Source organism: Trachurus japonicus, chromosome 7 (assembly GCF_045865225.1).
Source record: "Trachurus japonicus isolate A0001 chromosome 7, Traja_1.0".
Lineage (NCBI taxonomy): Eukaryota > Metazoa > Chordata > Actinopteri > Carangiformes > Carangidae > Trachurus > Trachurus japonicus.
In genome coordinates this window covers 4,643,248-4,662,120 of record NC_140913.1, presented here as the reverse complement: position 1 = coordinate 4,662,120, position 18,873 = coordinate 4,643,248, and the positions used below count along the sequence as shown (strand labels likewise).

General features: G+C 42.7%; 1 protein-coding gene across 1 annotated transcript in view; it reads right to left on the bottom strand.

Moving 5' to 3' along the window:
• Nucleotides 1-1,445: 1,445 nt before the first annotated feature.
• The window catches only part of LOC146984041 (uncharacterized), a 30,302-nt gene continuing 12,874 nt past the window's right edge, over nucleotides 1,446-18,873 (bottom strand). The window contains exons 11-21 of the mRNA XM_085783057.1: nucleotides 15,659-16,005; nucleotides 14,770-14,877; nucleotides 14,170-14,514; nucleotides 13,462-13,776; nucleotides 10,134-10,241; nucleotides 8,367-8,477; nucleotides 8,085-8,192; nucleotides 7,228-7,338; nucleotides 6,872-6,979; nucleotides 6,658-6,750; nucleotides 1,446-1,749 (exon numbers count right to left, since the gene is read on the bottom strand). Of these exons, the coding sequence (XP_085639183.1) occupies nucleotides 1,598-1,749; nucleotides 6,658-6,750; nucleotides 6,872-6,979; nucleotides 7,228-7,338; nucleotides 8,085-8,192; nucleotides 8,367-8,477; nucleotides 10,134-10,241; nucleotides 13,462-13,776; nucleotides 14,170-14,514; nucleotides 14,770-14,877; nucleotides 15,659-16,005 (1,906 nt within the window). The 3' untranslated portion in view covers nucleotides 1,446-1,597. The remainder of the gene's footprint in view (nucleotides 1,750-6,657; nucleotides 6,751-6,871; nucleotides 6,980-7,227; nucleotides 7,339-8,084; nucleotides 8,193-8,366; nucleotides 8,478-10,133; nucleotides 10,242-13,461; nucleotides 13,777-14,169; nucleotides 14,515-14,769; nucleotides 14,878-15,658; nucleotides 16,006-18,873) is intronic.

Below are 18,873 nucleotides of genomic sequence, written 5' to 3'. Positions count from 1 at the left end.
AAACAAACAAGCATACATGCCATCTACACACATATACACACACCTACATGTAGCTACATACTCAGCAAATACCAAGCAAAAAATAGACATTTAACATTTGTCAAATGTTTGGCGACACCTAGTGGCCGTACAGATTATGACAGGGGCCAATGCATCAAAATTGGCAAGTCTCAAGCCGCAGTGATCACATTGTTTACTTAGCATCGATCGGGGTGTAACCATGAGAGAAATATTGTATAATGTTGCGCAAGTTTTCCTGAGTACTTTTAGTGATGGTGAGATAAAACTTCATCATGAACTGAGCCGTGGTTTGAGAAATAATGAATTCCTTATTGCTTCATTTAAACAGAGCAACATCTCTTGAACACAATGTAAAACAGGCAAATACATTTTTTTGTGTACTTGCAAAGTCTCAGTGTAGGTTTTGGTAACTACTGCTGCTGCATAACATCTGCACTTGAAATAGCCTATCTATAATGATGTTGCACCATTATGCTCAAATAAAATCTATTAAAGAGTACTCATTTTCCTCAGGGAATCATCAGCAGTATAAGCCTAAAACTATTAAATAGCCTCTCATTTCTGTCTGAGCTCTTACATTATGTACCACAATTCGAACCACCACCAAAAGTATCATGTGATAGAAAGGAAGCAAGGTTGTACATCACTTATCTAAATACACATGTAATGTAGCTAAGTATGAGCTTCACTGGAAAAAGCAATTAGCCTACTTCAAATCCTCAACAACCATTAGTACAACCAAAGGCCTGGTACTGTATGTTACTGGGACATGTTTAAGGAGACAATAATATCAGTGGGTTGAACAAACCATATGGTTTCTCAGACTTGAGAACCTGGAGCCTTTTTGCGACTGTTGTAGCTCATCAGGGTTGCATGTGTTGCATGTCCATATGCTGTGAGATTGACAAACTCACCCCTTACTGCTGCTGCTGCTGCTGCTGTGGACTTTATGCTCGCCTTTTTTATTTATTTGTTTTAGCCTACTAGATTTTTTTTAAAACTTGTTTTTCTACTGTGATTATTTTGATCTTTATCAATTTGTGAAACCATGTGTTTGACAATAAATTAACCTTGATCAAAATGATAATAAGTTCTTTACTCCGGTACCACAGACAATTTACATTTGCAACAACCTTGAAAACAGAAATGTAGCGTGATGTAATGTGGAAATTATTTGGTGTCCGAACACTTGTCAGAAGCTTGAGGCTTTAGAAAAAAGTAACTTTAATGAAGCAATTGAGTCTGGGTCTGAAAGCGCTGTATGAAGTAGCTTCTTACCTCCAGCAGGAATTACCTGCTTTTTTAAATTACATTTCAAACCCCCAACTCCATGAGACCTTATATTCAGAGGAGATCTACCATTGAATAAAGAAGGTTAACCAAGAAACATGGTACCAGTCACAAGTTCACAAAAAGCTGACTCATTGTCCCTTAACATGTCTTTATTAGTTGCATAATCAGTGAACACATACTGTATAGCAAATGTTTATAGTAACTCACTGTCTTGCATTGATATTAATTAGCTACAAGGTACAGTAAATAATACCAACCTAGGTTTATGTATGTAAAGCAACGGTTATACTGTTGGAGGTATGACGCTTCTATTCTTTTTTATCTTCCGCATGTAGGTGAACAGCCCAAAACCACTCAACAGTAGCCCACCAAATACAGGCACACCTACAGCCACAGGCAAGACTTTGGAAGGAACGGAGGTGGGGTGGAGTAAACCTGAGAGTGACAGAGACAGAGGGGGAGAATAAAAAGTCACAAAGGAATTTAAAAAGCTGAAACATATTGTAAGGAACTAATTATACTGTATATGAAACAATTCTGTTGTAAGGAAATATTGTTCGTCATTTACAGGTTGATATACAATGCACTGCAAACTTGTTAGTCAAGGGGCGAATTCAGAAAAGAGCCTCCGTTAAGACTTTTGCTCACATGTCTGGGTAAAGTTTGGCAACCTTATTTTTTCTTAGAAGGAACCCCTAGGAGGAATTATAGCTGCTGCGCAGCGATGGGTCGGGTCCTGGCTACTTTTGGGCATATTTAGGCAATTCTGAGCAACAAACAGGAGAATAGGAAGACAGGACAGTTGACCTTATAATGTCCAATTTGCATCATTTGAGGATTGAACCCACAACCTCGGGAACCAAAGACCGTTGTCTATCGCACTGAGCTAATTGACAAGAGGCAGTTTAACAGTGGCTTCACAAATTGAGTAAGCCATTCACTGTCGTGAAGGCAGATTTGAAACCACAGTAAAAAGAAAAATCTGTTTTTGAGGTAAAATAATGATATGTATTTGTAGAACATCTACTGTGACTCTTAAGATGTTAAGAGCCTTCGCACATGGTCCAGTCCAAGCTATTTGGATTTTTAAATTTAGAGGCTTGCTGAGGCTTGCCACCATTAGGACAACTGTCTTGTGTTTCATGTTGAGGACAACTGACATTTTGATCTGTCATCATCATCATCATCACCCTCGCTGGGTCTCGAACTCACAACCTCTGACACCAAGAACCAGCTCCTAACTCGCTGAGCTAATTGGCTGGTGGTGAGACCTGCTGTGTAGCTTCATTTATCCACTCAGGTGAGTCAGTGCCCGGGCAGCTGTTGTAAAGGCAGATTTCAGAAATGGTCAAAAAGTCAGAAATTCTATTATCTAAACAAAAATCTGTTAATACATAAATTGCATTTAGACAGCAAAACAGCTTGAGGACATGTGACATTTTGATCTGTCATCGTCATCATCACCCTTGCTGGGTCTCGAACTCACAATCTCTGACACCAAGAACCAGCTCCTAACTCGCTGAGCTAATTAGCTTGTAGTGAGACCTGCTGTGTAGCTTCATTTATCCACTCAGGTGAGTCAGTGCCCGGGCAGCTGTTGTGATGAAATGGTCAAAAGTCAGAAATTCAGTCATCTAAACAAAAATCTGATAATACATAAATTGCATCTTGACAGCATGGAAATGTTGGTGATTTGTTTTTAATGATAAGTGTTTTGCTTCATAAGAGAAAATCTGATGTTTAAAAATTCCACACTCACATTGACTGCAGTTGTTCCCATGAGAGCAGAATTCAAAATGTTCTAGAAAATTCAGTTTTTGAATTAAAATTCTGATATTTGCTAAACTTCATCAACCATGACTCCAGAATATTCTCATTTTTTTTCAAGAAATTTGAAAATGTATTTATCAAGAATTTGGTGGTATATGTTTACAGTACTGTTTACAGTCAAACGTTTTCATGCACTGTAGGCTCAATTTTTGCTTAATCAAAAATCCGAGAAACAAGTTTTGTGGAGGACGGTCTGGAGATGCTCTGTAGCAGGTTTGGTGTCAATTGAGCAATAATTGTGGGAGGAGATACATTTTAAAAGTTTTACAGTTATTGAAAAAAACAGAGTGATGGACTTCATAATTTGTAATAAGTTTAAGTGGACAAAAGTTTCAGCAGTATTGGGGCTACATTGTGGTGAAGTTTCAACACTGTAGCATCTACCGTTGGTTTGGTAGGAATTTTTAAAGTTTTTAAATTTAAACGCTTATTGTGCCCCCCCTAGGAGGGGGGGGCACATGTCCTTGGAGTTGAGTGAATCTGGCATGGGACTGAACCTTTGTGCAAAGTTTGGTGAGTTTTCGCCCATGGGAAGTATGACTTCCTTGGAAGAAGAAGAAGAAGAAGAAGAATTCCTAGGAATACAATAGTGTCCCGGCAGCTTAGCTGCCCGGACCCTAATAATAGGGGTGTTGTCACCTTGGATTTTTTTGCTGGTGACCACTGGAGGCGCTATACATTCAAATACTCAATTCATGTATATGGTCACAATAATGGCCAAAATGTTCAGTTTATATGCATAATTTTCAATGTTCAAGATTTTATATTTAGGGAAATGGATAAAACACCAATTGAAAAAGCAATTTTTAATTGTATTGCTATATTTTGGCCAATATTGGACTTTTTTTATAGGCGTTTTTGACATACACATAATAAGCATCTTTTTTTTGCAATTATAATATTCAAGATTCTAGTAATGGGATGTTATTCTAATTTAAGATGAGGGTCTTCCAAAATTTTGCAGCAGCCCCCCCTTCTGGAGCTAGAACTCTGCATCATGCTTCACTAGAGCTTCACAGGTTGCTCCTGGAAGCGATATTTTTTTTCCCAGCATAGTAGCCTCGCATCACCAGGCTCTTCTTCAGACAAGCGAAGAGCCTGGTGTCCGTTACCTCTGAATAAGTCTGCATTCTGGTTCCTGTCTGTAGCAGATACCGAAATCACCAAATTCACCAAAATAAAAGTGTTCACCAACATAAAACTTAAAAATAAACATTAACTTGCAATACAATAAAAGCGGAATGTTAACTTAATGGCTCGGGGACTTTCTTGTAAATTATATTCCTTAAATTAAAGAGTTTTACCGCATTTTATTAGCTTGGTGCTTTTATTTTGAAGGAAAGGTCTGTCTCTCTCGCCCTGGATCCGTTTCCTTCCCAAAACAGCGAGTCAACGGCCCCAGACTACCAGCATAGCCACGCCAAGACCCGCCTTACTCCGCCTCTGATTGGCTGACCTCTGCAAGGCTAGCCTACCAGCATCTTACCCTAACCTTAACCACTCCCTTCTGCATGCCTAAACCCAACCGGCAGAGTAGAGGGCATCGTGATAAGCCAATCAGAGGCCTAGTAAGGCGAGTCTTGGCGTGGCCATGCTGGGGGAAAAAAAATTGCCTCCTGGAAACCTCTTCCACTCCTCCATGATGACATCACGGAGCTGGTGGAGGTTGCAGCGTATGGTCTGAGCACTGACAAGCAGACCACCCACCCCTTCAACCTCTGCAGCAATGCTACAGAGGATGACAGGGTGGGGGGGTCTGCCTGTCCTCTAACCCTACTGTGACACACTGAAGCAGAGCAGACCCCCTCCCTTCAGAAACTGGGCCCAGGGCAGTAGTCCAACATGATAACGACCCCAAACACATCTCCAAGACGACCACTGCCTTGCTAAAGACACTGAGGGTAAAGGTGATGGACTGTCCAACATGTCTCCAGACCTAAACGCTATTGAACATCTGTGGGACATCCTCAAGTGGAAGGTGGAGGAGCGCAAGGTGTCTAACCTCCACCAGCTCCGTGATGTCATCATGGAGGAGTGGAAGAGGTTTCCAGTGGCAACCGGTGAAGCTCTAGTGAACTCCATGTCCAAGACAGTTGAGGCAGTGCTGGAAAAAAATGGTAGCCACACAAAAAAATGACACTTTGGGCACAATTTGGACATTTTCACTTAGGGGTGTTCTCACTTTTGTTGCCAGCGCTTCAGACATTAATGGCTGTGTGTTGAGTTATTTTGTGGAGACAGCAAATTTACAGTTATACAAGCTGGACACTGACTACTTTACATTGTATCAAAGTGTCATATCTTCAGTGTTGTCCCATGAAAATATATAATAGAATATTTAAAAAAAATGTCAGAGGTGTACTCACTTTTGTGAGATACTGTATGTTCAATCAAGCACAGAAAGTGAAACTGATGGCAAAAGCATGGTGCAGAGCTCTAGCTCCAGAAGGGGGGGCTGCTGCAAAATTTTGGAAGACCCTCATCTTAAAGCAGAAGTAAGTGGTCCGGTCGTTTTCGCTAATGCTGCGTTCCAGGCAGGCTTTTGAAATCGTAAATTACAGCTTCAAGTCACAACTTACGACTTTGTAGCGTTCCAGGCAACCCACTCGTGTTTTTCCGACCTGTTTTACCGGTGAAAGTCACTATAACGGCCACTCGTAACTTCTGACCCGTGAACTCGTACCAGATCGAACTGGTACCACTTCACGGTCGGAAAAATACGAGTTTCCTTGAACGCACCATAACAGTCCTCGTCCCTACAGTACGTTGCCACATTCACGGCGTCCCTTGGCTGCACACACAGCCCTGCATGCCGTTCTCTCTCCTCATTGGATAAAAACTGTAGGATACGATAAATGTTTTCTCCTGGGCTCAGAGCAGAGCAGAGTGACTGACAGACCCGTGTTTCAGACCAAACACTCTATAGAAGTGATTGCTGTCGGAAGATATAACTATTTAAGACTTATATTAACACAAATATATCACTTACTTCTGCTTTAAATTTGAATAACATCCCATTACTAGAATCTTGAATATTATAATTGCAAAAAAAAGATGCTTATTATGTGTATGTCAAAAACGCCTATTAAAAAAAGTCATATTTTTTTTTACCAATATTGGCCAAAATATAGCAATACAATTAAAAATTGCTTTTTCAATTGGTGTTTTATCCATTTCCCTAAATATAAAATCTTGAACATTGAAAATTATGCATATAAACTGAACATTTTGGCCATTATTGTGACCATATGCATGAATTGAGTATTTGAATGTTATAGCGCCTCCAGTGGTCACCAGCAAAAAAATCCAAGATGACAACACCCCTATTATTCCTCCTAGGGGTTCCTTCTAACAAAAAAATAAGGTTGCCAAACTTTACCCAGAAGCGTGAGCATAGTTTGCAATCTTAGGGTTTGCCCCCTGACTATGTTGCTAAAAAGCTGTTGAGGTTGTGGAGCTTCCTGAGCTGGAGCTTCTCATCTTGGCCTGACTGAACCTACAACTGAAGGCTACCTGTAGCTTGAGGCTGGTTGGTTTTAGGGAAAACTGGTGAAGATGTGGAGCTGGTTCTCTGTGTTGTTGTTGGTGGTGCAGAAGAGGTTGGAGCTGTAAATGAGGAAAACATAAACAAGGAAAACTTAATACTGATATCAACCTGATATAATATCTAAATTCAAGAGGTTCTTCTTCACAAACAAAGCAAAAGTACTCAACAAAAGCATGTAACCTGCAGTTGTAGGCTGGTTGGTGGTTTTAGGGGGAACAGATGAAGATGTGGAGCCTCCTGAACTGGAGATTAAACTCTGTGTTGTTGTTGGTGCAGAAGTGCTGGGAACTGGAAATGAGGAAAGAAAAAAGTACTCAACAAAAGCAGTGGAGTTTTTCAAATTGGCCTGATTGTTTGAAACTGCAACTCCATGCTGTATACCTGCAGGTGTGAAGTCTTAAATTAATTGATACTGATATCTAAATTCAAGAGGATCTTCTTCACAAACAAAGCAAAAGTACTCAACAAAAGCAGTTCAATTTGGAGTTTTTTTAAATTGGCCTGATTGTTTGAAACTGCAGCTCCATGATGTGTACCTGCAGGTGTGGTTTGTCTCATGCTCTTAGTGAAAACTGGTGAAGGTGTGGAGTCTTCTGAACTGGAGATTAAACTCTGGGTGGTTGTTGTTGGGTTGTTGGGTGTGGATGCTGATGGGACAGATGTTGCAAAAGGTTGGAGAGTTGTGTTTGAATCGGAGCTGATGTAAATCTAGATTCTTCAACTCTATGTGTAAAAATCATTTCCAAAATGTAAAGCGTAGGTGCCCAAAAAGCAGTAAAGTTTGGAGTAAGGACTCAAGTCTTTCACTCTGGAGTGAAAATGTAACTCAACAACAGCATTTAAAGCAGATATCAGTGGAATGTTTTTGTTAATATAAGTCCTAAATAGTCCTATTTTCCGTCAGCAATCACTTACATGAAGTATTTCAGCCTAAACACGAGTCTCTCCGTCACTCTGCTCTGCTGTAACCCGAGGAGAAAATTTTCCTTGTGGGATACAAGTGTTATCCAATGAGGGGAGAGAACGGCATGAAGGGCTGTGTGTGCAGCCAAGGGATGCGCGTGAATGTGGTGACGTAGTACGAGGACCAATTGATGCCTGACAAGGGCGGGGGCTGCTAACTCATGGTGCGTTCAAGGAAACTCGTACTTTGTGTTTTTCCTTCCTGTGAAGTCATACCAGTTCGATCTGGTAGGAGTTCACGGGTCGGAAGTTACGAGTGGCCGTTATAGGGAACTTTCACAGACAACAGGACGGTAAAAACACGAGCTACGGGTTACCTGGAACGCTACCAAGTCGTAGTTGTGACTTGAAGCTGTAACTTACGGTTTCAAAAGCCTGCCTTGAACACAGCATTAGCCGAAACGGCCGTGCCACTGATATCTGCTTTAACCTGCAGTTGTAGGCTGGTTGGTGGTTTTAGGGGGAACAGATGAAGATGTGGAGCCTCCTGAACTGGAGATTAAACTCTGTGTTGTTGTTGGTGCAGAAGTGCTGGGAACTGGAAATGAGGAAAACACAAAATTAATTAATAGGCCTACTGATATCAATCTGATATCAATCTAAATTCAAGAGGCTCCTCTTCACAAAAAAAGCAAGAGCACTCAACAAAAGTTCAATTTGGAGATTTTTAAATTGGCCTGATTGATTGAAACTGCAGCTCCATGATGTGTACCTGCAGGTGTGGTTTGTCTCATGATCTTAGTGAAAACTGGTGAAGGTGTGGAGTCTTCTGAACTGGAGATCAAACTCTGGGTTGTTATTGTTGGGTTGTTGGGTGTGGATGCTGATGGGACAGATGTTGCAAAAGGTTGGAGAGTTGTATTTGAATCTGAGCTTAAGTAAATCTAGATTCTTCAACTCTATGGGCCCTAGTTTCTTAGACCGGGTGAAGTCTAACCTCAGCGCAGCTTCGCCACGCGGACGAGGCGTGTCTAGGTCCATTTCGCAAGTTTGGTGGGCCACGCAGTCAGACTTAGACCAGCGCAAGCCCTCCCCTCGTCCCTCCCACCGGCGCAAACGGCAAAGAGGGAGGAGAGAGGGCAGGAGGGAGACAGGAGGAGGAGAAGTGGGATTAACACAGCCGATTCGGATCTTCACCAATCAAATGAGCTCCTCTCCTCACGTTTAACTGCTCCGCGGGCGATGCGCACTGCAAGTTTGTCATTTTATACTTGGACATGGACGGAGGAGACAGCGACGCCAGAGGCCGAACCTCTCCCAGGAGGAAACAGCTGTTTTGGTCCGGAGGTCCGAGCTCAGAGTGACCAATAATGAGTTTACTAATATACTTAACCAGGTTTGATCTGATACACTGAGAACCCCTGCCCAATGTAAGAAACAACAACTAATAAACTAATAAAGAAACTTTTATTATTTATTTATTCAAACCCTGTGTAAGCAAGATGAGAGGTGTAGGCTACACTAATCACAACATAAACAAACACCATGAAATCAGCGTAAAGGACGCTCTCTCTCTCTCTCCTCCTCCTCTCTCTCTCTCTCTCTCTCTCTCTGTCCGTCTCTTTTTTTCTTTTTTCTATGTGATGAGAGATGCTGAGTATACTGTAGTAGGCTATATACTGACTATCTGATACCGAGGCTGTTGTGGTGGACTAAGAGAGATGATGATTTGTGTTTTGTTTTTCATTACGGCTGCGTGATGCGGTCGCTCGCGCTAATGAATTAATAAGTAAATAAATAAATAAAGGGGATCATCACAAGGGCAGAGTGGTATCTCAACACGGCAGCGACATGCAGTCATCCACCCTCAGTCCTGCTTGGGACATCCACAGCTGCTTTTCAGTGCCAGTTCGTCCCTGCTGTGTTAATTCAGGTGGAGTTTCCATTACGCACCGACAGCCTTTGATCTCTGCTTTGATCTGACGTCAGATGTGACGGGACAATCTATATAGATATAAATTCACGTGTTGATTCCGTTAGTTGCATTAAATAGTGGTTATTGTGGATATTTATTGCATTGAAATGTGCCTGGAACTGTGGAAAGCTGCCTGTGAGGTCTTGGTGACGTGTGTGCACTGCAGGTCAGTCAGCCAAACTTCCACTGCACCTGCTGCGCTCCGCCCTGCGCTGAGAGTAGACCTGGTTGGAGGTGGCGAGCTTTCAGCGCAACCTCGGCGGGACATTTTCGCACAAAACTTCCACTGCACCAAGCTGAATCTGTGACGCCACACCTATCTCAGCGCAGCGCGATCTACCAATCTGCCAATCTGACTTTGCACTAGGCTGCGCTGGTCGAAACTTGCATTAGACCAGCTGCGTTACCTTGCGCCACCTGCGCTGCGCCAGTGAACTAGGGCCCCCAGTGTAAAATTAATTTCCAAAAGGTAAAGAGTAGGTGCCCAAAAAGCAGTAAAGTTTGGAGTAAGGACTCAAGTCGTTCATTCTGGAGTGAATATGTAACTCAACAACAGCATTTAACCTGCAGTTGTAGGCTGGTTGGTGGTTTTAGGGGGAACAGATGAAGATGTGGAGCCTCCTGAACTGGAGATTAAACTCTGTGTTGCTGTTGGTGCAGAAGTGCTGGGAACTGGAAATAAGGAAAGAAAAAAGTACTCAACAAAAGCAGTGGAGTTTTTCAAATTGGCCTGATTGTTTGAAACTGCAACTCCATGCTGTATACCTGCAGGTGTGGAGTCTTAAATTAATTGATACTGATATCTAAATTCAAGAGGATCTTCTTCACAAACAAAGCAAAAGTACTCAACAAAAGCAGTTCAATTTGGAGTTTTTTTAAATTGGCCTGATTGATTGAAACTGCAGCTCCATGATGTGTACCTGCAGGTGTGGTTTGTGTCATGCTCTTAGTGAAAACTGGTGAAGGTGTGGAGTCTTCTGAACTGGAGATTAAACTCTGGGTGGTTGTTGTTGGGTTGTTGGGTGTGGATGCTGATGGGACAAATATGTTGCAAAAGGTTGGGGAGTTGTATTTGAATCGGAGCTGTATCTATTTATTTTTATATTATTGAAAGTGTTTTTATATTGTATTTTTATGGTATTGCTTGTTTGCACTGAAGGGGGGGGGGGGATCTAATTTTGTTATACAGAGAGTATAATGACAAATAAAGGCATTCTGATTCTCATTTGGTTTTGATATAGATAGTTGTTTTTGTGTTCTTATGTTGTAAAATGTGCTCATATGTGCTTATGTTGCTGGGGTTTTTTCCCCCCGTTCCCACACTGTACTCCCACTCAGAGAACTCAGTATTGTATGCTGTATTGACAGGGGGATTGCTGTAATCTCCCTGTACTTGTACAGTGACAATAAAGGCTGATTCTGATTCTGATATGGTTGGAATTGTTCATGACAGAAACACAAACAAAAACAATATATTGAATCAACACTGTGTGAGATTCCTGAGTAAGTACCAACAAAAGCACTTAAAGGGATAGTTCAACATTTTGGCAAATTGGCCCATTGCCATAATCGCTATAGTCATAGCAGTAGGTTCGTTACCTTTAATTGTTGGTGTAAGCTATTTTTTGGTTTCCCTCATCAAACTCATCAAATACACAATCCAACAACTCCAAAACGCTCTGGTGGACAAGTTGTGACCTGCACATTCACCACGCTATGAGATAATAATGGAACGTTACAAGGAAGAGTTGTTTTAGAGGTAATATACTCCGTTTTGTAACGTTCCATTATTATCTCATAGCGTGGTGATTGTGCAGGTCACAACTTGTCCACGAAAGCGTTTTGGAGTTTTGGGATTTTGTATTTGATGAGTTTGATGAGGGAAACCAAGAAATTCCTTTAGCCTCCGTAGTATAGCTCTGAGCAGCTTGCCGCTCCACTCCGCCGTTCTAAAAATAGCTTACACTGAAAATTAAAGATAACGGACCTACTGCTATGACTATAGGGATTATGGCAATGGGCCAATTTGCCAAAATGTTGAACTATCCCTTTAAGTTTACAGTAAGGGCTCAAGTCTTTCATTTTGGTGCCAATATTTAGGCTGGTTGGTGGTTTTAGGGGAAACAGATGAAGACACTGACTTGACATAATAATAGCGACATAAATCTGATATAACTCTAAATTCAAGAAGCTCTTCCCCATAACCATAGCAATGTACTCAACAAAAGCAGTTCAATTTGGAAAAAGCGTTGAATTGTTTCAAATTGGCCTGAATGTTTGAAACTGTGACTCCATGATGTGTACCTGCAAGTGTGGTCTGAGTTCTGGTATAAGAGAAAACTGATGAAGGCGTTGAGCATCCTGAACTAGACTTTTTTATTTTTGGGTTTTTTATTGCCTTACATCGATAGCACAGTCAAGAGAGAGACAGGAAATGGGGAGGCAGAAGGGGGGAATAACATGCAGGAAAGGGCTGTCCGATGCGGAATTCGCAGTGAGGTCTGTAGCCTCAACATGGGGCGGCAACTAGAGATTTAATCTGGGTTGTTGTTGGGTGTAGATGCTGATGGGACAGGTAATGCAAAAGGTTGGAGAGTTGTATTTGGTTTTGATGTGGTTGGAGCTTTTAGTGACAGAAACACAAACAAGTGTAACGGAGTTCCGCGGGTAGCCTATAGTCACAGTCACAAGGTACCAGTAAGGACAAGTGACAGCGTGTGGCGGTTAGCGGTACTGAAGTTAAACGCACTCACCGATAAAAGACATGCTAACCCACTTGCCAAGTGGTCATTGACCTCTTGGCAAAACGGTCAGCATCATCGCCCACAGTGTGGGAAACCCGGGTTCGAAACCCACTCAGGGCAGGCCAGAACAACATCGGTCACACAAGAACTACATAATGAAGCAACTCCGTGTGAGATTCCTGAGTAAGTGCCAACAAAAGCAGTAAGGTTTGCAGTAAGGACTCAAGTTTCTTATTTTGGTGCCAATATTTAACTCAACAACAGCGTAACCTGAGGCGGTGCGTGGCGCAGTGGGTAAAGCGGCTGGTCTCCATGTAGAGACGGGGTCATCCCTATGTTCCCACAGCCCTATGTTCCCTCAGCCCTATGTTCCCTCATTTCTAACTTTTGTCGTCACTGAAAATTAGGCCCTATGTTCCCTCAGCCCTTTGTTCCCTCATTTCTAACTTTTTTTTGTCACTGAAAATTAGGCCCTATGTTCCCTCTGCCCTTTGGTCCCACCATTGGTTGGGTTTAGGCAATGAAGAAAGGAGTTGGTTAAGTTTAGTAAAAAGACCAGGTAGAGGCTAGACAGGCCAGATAGACAGAGTCCAGATAGGTAGAGAGAGTCCAGAGGGAACATAGGGCTGAGGGAACATAGGGCTGAGGGAACATAGGCACGCTCCCGTAGAGACTATAGTCCTCACCGCAGGCGGCCCTGCTTCGAATCCCGCGTCGGGCAGCCCTGCGCATGTCATTCCCCTTCTCTCTGCCTCCCCCTTTCCTGTCTATCTCTACTGTGTACTATCAAATAAAGGCAAAAAGTCAAAAAATATATACTTAAAAAAAACAACAGCATGTAACCTAGTGGTTTTAGGGAAAATGTGAAGCCTCTTGAACTCTGTGTGATGGCTGATGAGAGAGTGAAAAAGGTTGGAGGGTCCTGTAGGGTTGCAGCCATGAACAATAGGCACAATGAAACTATACTGAACAAATACTGGTGCAGATTAATTCTGATGAGAATTAATCTGCACATTTCTAGAAGTAAATATAACTAAGTCATGTATCTGGTTACCGTTAAACATCTGTTTCTGTCAGGTTTTCAGAAATGCCTTCCATGGGTGGTCCATAAAGGATCATGGCGTCAAATGAAAAAGGAAAAAACTCACCGTCAACGAGGATCAGAAACGTCCTGGATGACTCTGGTGACGAAGTGTTGCCATAACCACATGTGTACTCTCTCGAGTCCGACTTGACCACCTTTTTGATCGTGTAATACTGAAATCCATTTTTATACTCGATGCCGTACCTGCCATTCTGAGCTTTGTCTTGATCTGTTTCTATGAGAATGTCCTCTTGGTTTTCACATTTACCCCTACAGAAGAACATTCTGCTCCTGTTTCTCCCAGACCCATCACACAGAGCTTCAAGGTCCTGTCCTTCTGCATACGTGAGGACGAAACCAGAGTTTTTATCCAACAGTCCTGTAGGAAAAACAAACAGCAGATGGTTACAATCTGTACCTTGTGTAAGATGCTGCACAAATATAGAGCAGCTCACTTCTCCCAACTCATGTTTTCCTACTATTTAATTTGATTTCAGTTATTCTTTAGTACATATTTTATGATTAATACTTTATTGGGATTTCTGAATATTACACATTACAAGTACGTGGCAACAAGTATATAGTTTTTAAAAATAATTTAGATTTAATATATAAACACACACACACACACACACACACACACACACACACACACACACACACACACACACACACACACACACACACACACACACACACACACACACACACACACACACACACACACACACACACACATTTTTGGTTTTAATGAGTGTAAGTAGAAACTCACCATCTGAAACTTTGACATCAAAGTCAATAAGTGACTCTGGTACTGATGATCCACCCAGACCACATCTGTACCGTCCTGCGTCGGACTGGACCAGATTTGTGATCGTCACAGTCAGTTCGTTTTTCCCTGATCGTAGTTGTTCATATCTAATCCTGTATCTGCCATTGTTAGCACTGGACGCATTTGTTTTGATGAGAATGTCTTTTTCTTTGCATTCGTCCCGACAGAAGAACTTCCATGTTCCAGACTCACTGAAATAGCAATTAACTGTACCATTTCCACCTTCAGGCCCTGTAAAAATGGTGGGATTTGCATTGACAAGTCCAGAGTTTCCCCCACACAGAGCTGTTGAAAAGATGAACAGTGAATACTGGTGGTCAGACATTTACCTGTTAAGACGTATTGTAAAACAGACTGTAGGTTCATGAGATAACAATGGGTGTAATCGTACAAATGCAGCAGCAGAATCTAGTAAAGGAACACAGATCAGAAGATGACAGGATATTAGTACAAGAATACAGCAACTGAAAAACACGGTCAAATGTTCCAAAGCAGTATGTGCTGCAGTATCAAAGAGACCTTCAGGTGACCAGCACTCACCTGATAAAAAGCAGAAGAGCAGACCGTGGTGGATTATCATTCTGAACTTGATCATGATGCAGAAAATGTCTTCAACTACCTCTGTCACCTCTTCCACTCTCTGTCTGCCTGGTCAGTGAATGAACTGAAGCTGCTCACGTTAACAACCTCCTTTTCACATCACATCTAACTTTCACTTTGACTTGACCCCCCAAAAACCCCTAAGAATGGCAGCCAAGCAAATTTGTTTCCACCGACAAGGTACAATCAGCAATTCTGTGCCAACTGTCCCACCCAGACATCCTGCCAAAAATAACAAATAGGCCTATCAATCTAAGGAAGGAAGATACTCAAAAACTGAAAAACTTGAATAATCCTAAAAACCACAAAGATGAAGTGGAAAGTATGCATAATGTGGTGATCACGCATGCCCACACTAACACCTTACCTGCAGTAAACACTTGATCCTCTCTCCTGGAGCCACGATCACTGTGGTGAAGACCCCTGCCAGACAGCCAGACAGGAAGATTTGAGTGTGTCTGCACAGAGTAAAACAGGAAAGAGTGTGTTTATGAGATAGAGTCGGGTGATAACTCTCTATCACTTGACTCACTGTTTATATAAGGCAAGGCAAGGCAAGGCAAGGCAATTTTATTTGTATAGCCCGTTTTTACAAACAGTTTGTCTCAAAGGGCTTTACATCCCACAATAACAACATCCTCTGTCCTTAGACCCTCACATTGACTGAGGAAAAACTCCATGGAAACCCTTTTAACAGGAAAAATGGGAGAAACCTCAGGGTGAGCAACAGAGGAGGGATCCCTCACCCAGGACGGACAGAAGGGAGAAGAAACCATGTGCATTTCACTCTCAACTGTTTTGAAGTCTTGAAATCTCCTTGAAAACTCACCATGCAGTGCCTCAAACATGGATGAGTACTTGTGGAGGTGATCAGCTGATGGAGTAGTTTCCTTCAGTGTAGGCATGTGCGTGAGAATGTTGTCCCCCATTTGGCTTGAGAGAAGCTGCAACTTTCTCATGAAAGCCTTCACTGCACTGAACATTTCATGAACAAAAAGGCCGTTGCTTTGCAGTTTTACATTCAGTTCATTCATTTGAGCAGTCACATCTACAGCAAAACCAAGGTCTGTCAGCCAGTCTGCATCTGAAAGCTGAGGGATGTCATGTCCCTTCTTCACACAGAACTCCTGGATCTCCTTTCTCAGGTCCCAGAAACCTTTGAGCACTTTACCCAGGCTGAGCCACCTGACAGCTATGTGGTAGCTTATGTCATGATACTCAGTCTCATTTTCCTCCAAAAGTGCAACAAACTGTCTGTGATTCAGTGCTCTTGCTCTGATGAAGTTAACTGTTTTAGTTACAACATCAACAACATGGTTCATTTTTAACACTGACTTACACAACACTTCCTGATGTATAATACAATGCAAAAATGTTAATTTCTGCTCAGGGTTAATTTCTGTCACTTTATCTTGCATTCTTTTCAAAAGTCCAACATTTTTCCCCGTCAAATTTGGACAACCATCTGTTGTCACACCTGCCAGTTTGTCCCATTTCAGTCCCAACTTGTCCAAACACGCATTTACCTCTGTGAATAAATCACTCCCAGTTGTTGTCCCTTTCATTGACTGCATGGCTGCAAGCTCCTCCGTGATTTTGAAGTCTGCAGTGATCCCACGCAAGAAGATGAGTAGCTGGGCAGTGTCACGTACATCACAGCTCTCATCCAGGGCCAGGGAAAAATAGTCAAAGTTAACCGCTCTGTTCTTCAGCTGAAGCTCCAGATTTCCCGCGATGTCCTCAACCCTCCTCGTTACAGTGCGTCGGGAGAGGGGAACGTCCTCAAATGCCTCCTTTTTCTCTGGGCATATTAGCGCAGCACAGTCCACCAAACAGTCCTTAATAAACTCCCCATCAGAAAACGGTTTACATTTTCTGGCGATTTTGTGAGATAAGACATAACTTGCCTTGGTAGCTGCATATCTGCCTGTGGAAAGTTTTGTAAAAAGTCCTTGTTGGGTTTGCAGCTTGGCTAGCAAAGCCTCCGACTCCTTCGTACGCTGTTCATCAGACAAGTTCTTGTATTTCTCCTCGTGTTTAGTCACGTAGTGACGATTCAGATTGAAATCCTTTAACACAGCGACCTGTGCACCACAAACTAAGCATACGGCTTTACCTTTGACTTCTGTAAAGAAATATTTAGCAGTCCAGGCTTTTCAAAATAAAAGCAACACAGTTGTATTGCCTGCACAGCAAATACTTTTTCATTTATGTTTATGACTGACAGACCGCGGGCCGGACAGGAACGCCCAAAGGGCCGAATGTGGCCCGCGGGCCGTAAAATGCCCAGGTCTGGCTTAGACTATAGTTGAAGTGGCGTTGGTCCTCTGACAGCCCACTCTCTGGGTATCCCTTCATGATCCAGCTACGTAGAGGATAGGCTGGATCACCGAGGAGCATGATGGGCACTGCTGTGCCACAAATGACTTTGGTGTCCCCCCACCTATTTCAAAAGTGGCTATAAACAGATTAGCATCCTATGGGCTCTATGCACAGCTCCACTACTTCCTATTTCCTCTTCCATTATTGGACAAACTAATCCAGGTGTGTCTGAGTAGGCACAATGGTCAGACACACCTGGATTAATCAGTTTGTCCAATAATGTAAGACAGGAAATAAAAGAGCTGCAGCTGTGCATAGAGCCCATTGCTCAGTAGTCAAGTAGTCAAGGTAACAACTATTACCTTGACTGATGATCACACACCACTTGGAGGATCACCGAATGCCATCCTTTTCTATTAAAGTATTCGGTGTGGTTGTGTTGGGGTGCTATCACCGGGATATGTGTCCCATCGATGCATCCCCCGCAGCGAGGGTAGCCCCACCGCGTTTGGAAGCCCCGGACGATGCGCTGCAGGTGATCTCCCACAGGGAGCTTGATGTACACTTTCTGCAGAGCAGTCAAGGCGGTACAGACCTCGCCGACAACCACGCACACCGTTGCTTTGCCGATGCCAAAAAAATGGGCAACGGTGCGGCAGGGGTCGCGTTAACCGGATATTTTCCGTCATTGACCGTTTTTTTAAAACGGTGACGGAAAAATTTTGAGGCCATCCGTCATTTTGACAGATTGCAATTCACAGCCATGGCCATCTGGCCATGTGCGTTTGTTTACAATGAAGCCGGCGGATAATCAATAAATGGAGCGGTGGATAACGATATAAAACATATACAATGTCTCAAAGTCACTATGGTGAGAATTAGATTAAAAAACAAACAAACTCACAGCTGGCTGGTGCGCTCAGTAGAACGCTGTAGTACCTCCTCCAGGCCTGTGTGGAGCTGTGGCGCTGTAGCGCTGCCACACATAAACACCAACAACAGAGAAGAAGACAGAAAGCTTCCCGCAGTATTCAAACTCCAAACATTACAAGTGGATTAAATATTGACTGGGAGTCGTGTCAGTGGCATTGTTTATAACACGTAAAGCTGAGTGGGTCTTGTCTTGTCTGAATTTGTGCTGCATCTGGCTGTGTGGTCTATAGCTTCAGTTGTTTCAGTGATGCGCAGTGGCTGCGTGCTGCGTAAAAGAGAAATGAGAGGCACAGAGAGAGAGAGAGAGAGAGAGAGCTAACGCCGGTGCACTATGCGGTGCCTATGTGAAAACGTGCTCCTTTGGATGTTTTGGTATAACACATGGGTTAGCATGTTGATTGTTGACAGAAAACTGATGTCATCATCAGGTATTTACGTTGTATTTAGATGTTGACAGAAAGTGACCCCCGCATTCACTGACTGACCCACGGTTAGATGTGCTCTGACGCCGACTCTGCTCCGGAGCATTCTCTGTTCAATTTGTTTGGACTTGATATGAATTAAACATGAATTAAAATTGAATGCTATTGAATATGGCATTATTATCATTTAAAAAAATAAATAAAGTGACCGGTAAAAATAGATTATGACGGAATTTTTATGACCCCGTCAGTCAAAATGACCGGCGACGAAAAAGTCTAGCGCAACCTCTGCGGTGCGGTACCCTGACCCTGTGGCTAACCACCACAAGGTAACTGCGACACGTTTGTCCACTGCTATTGCCCGCCT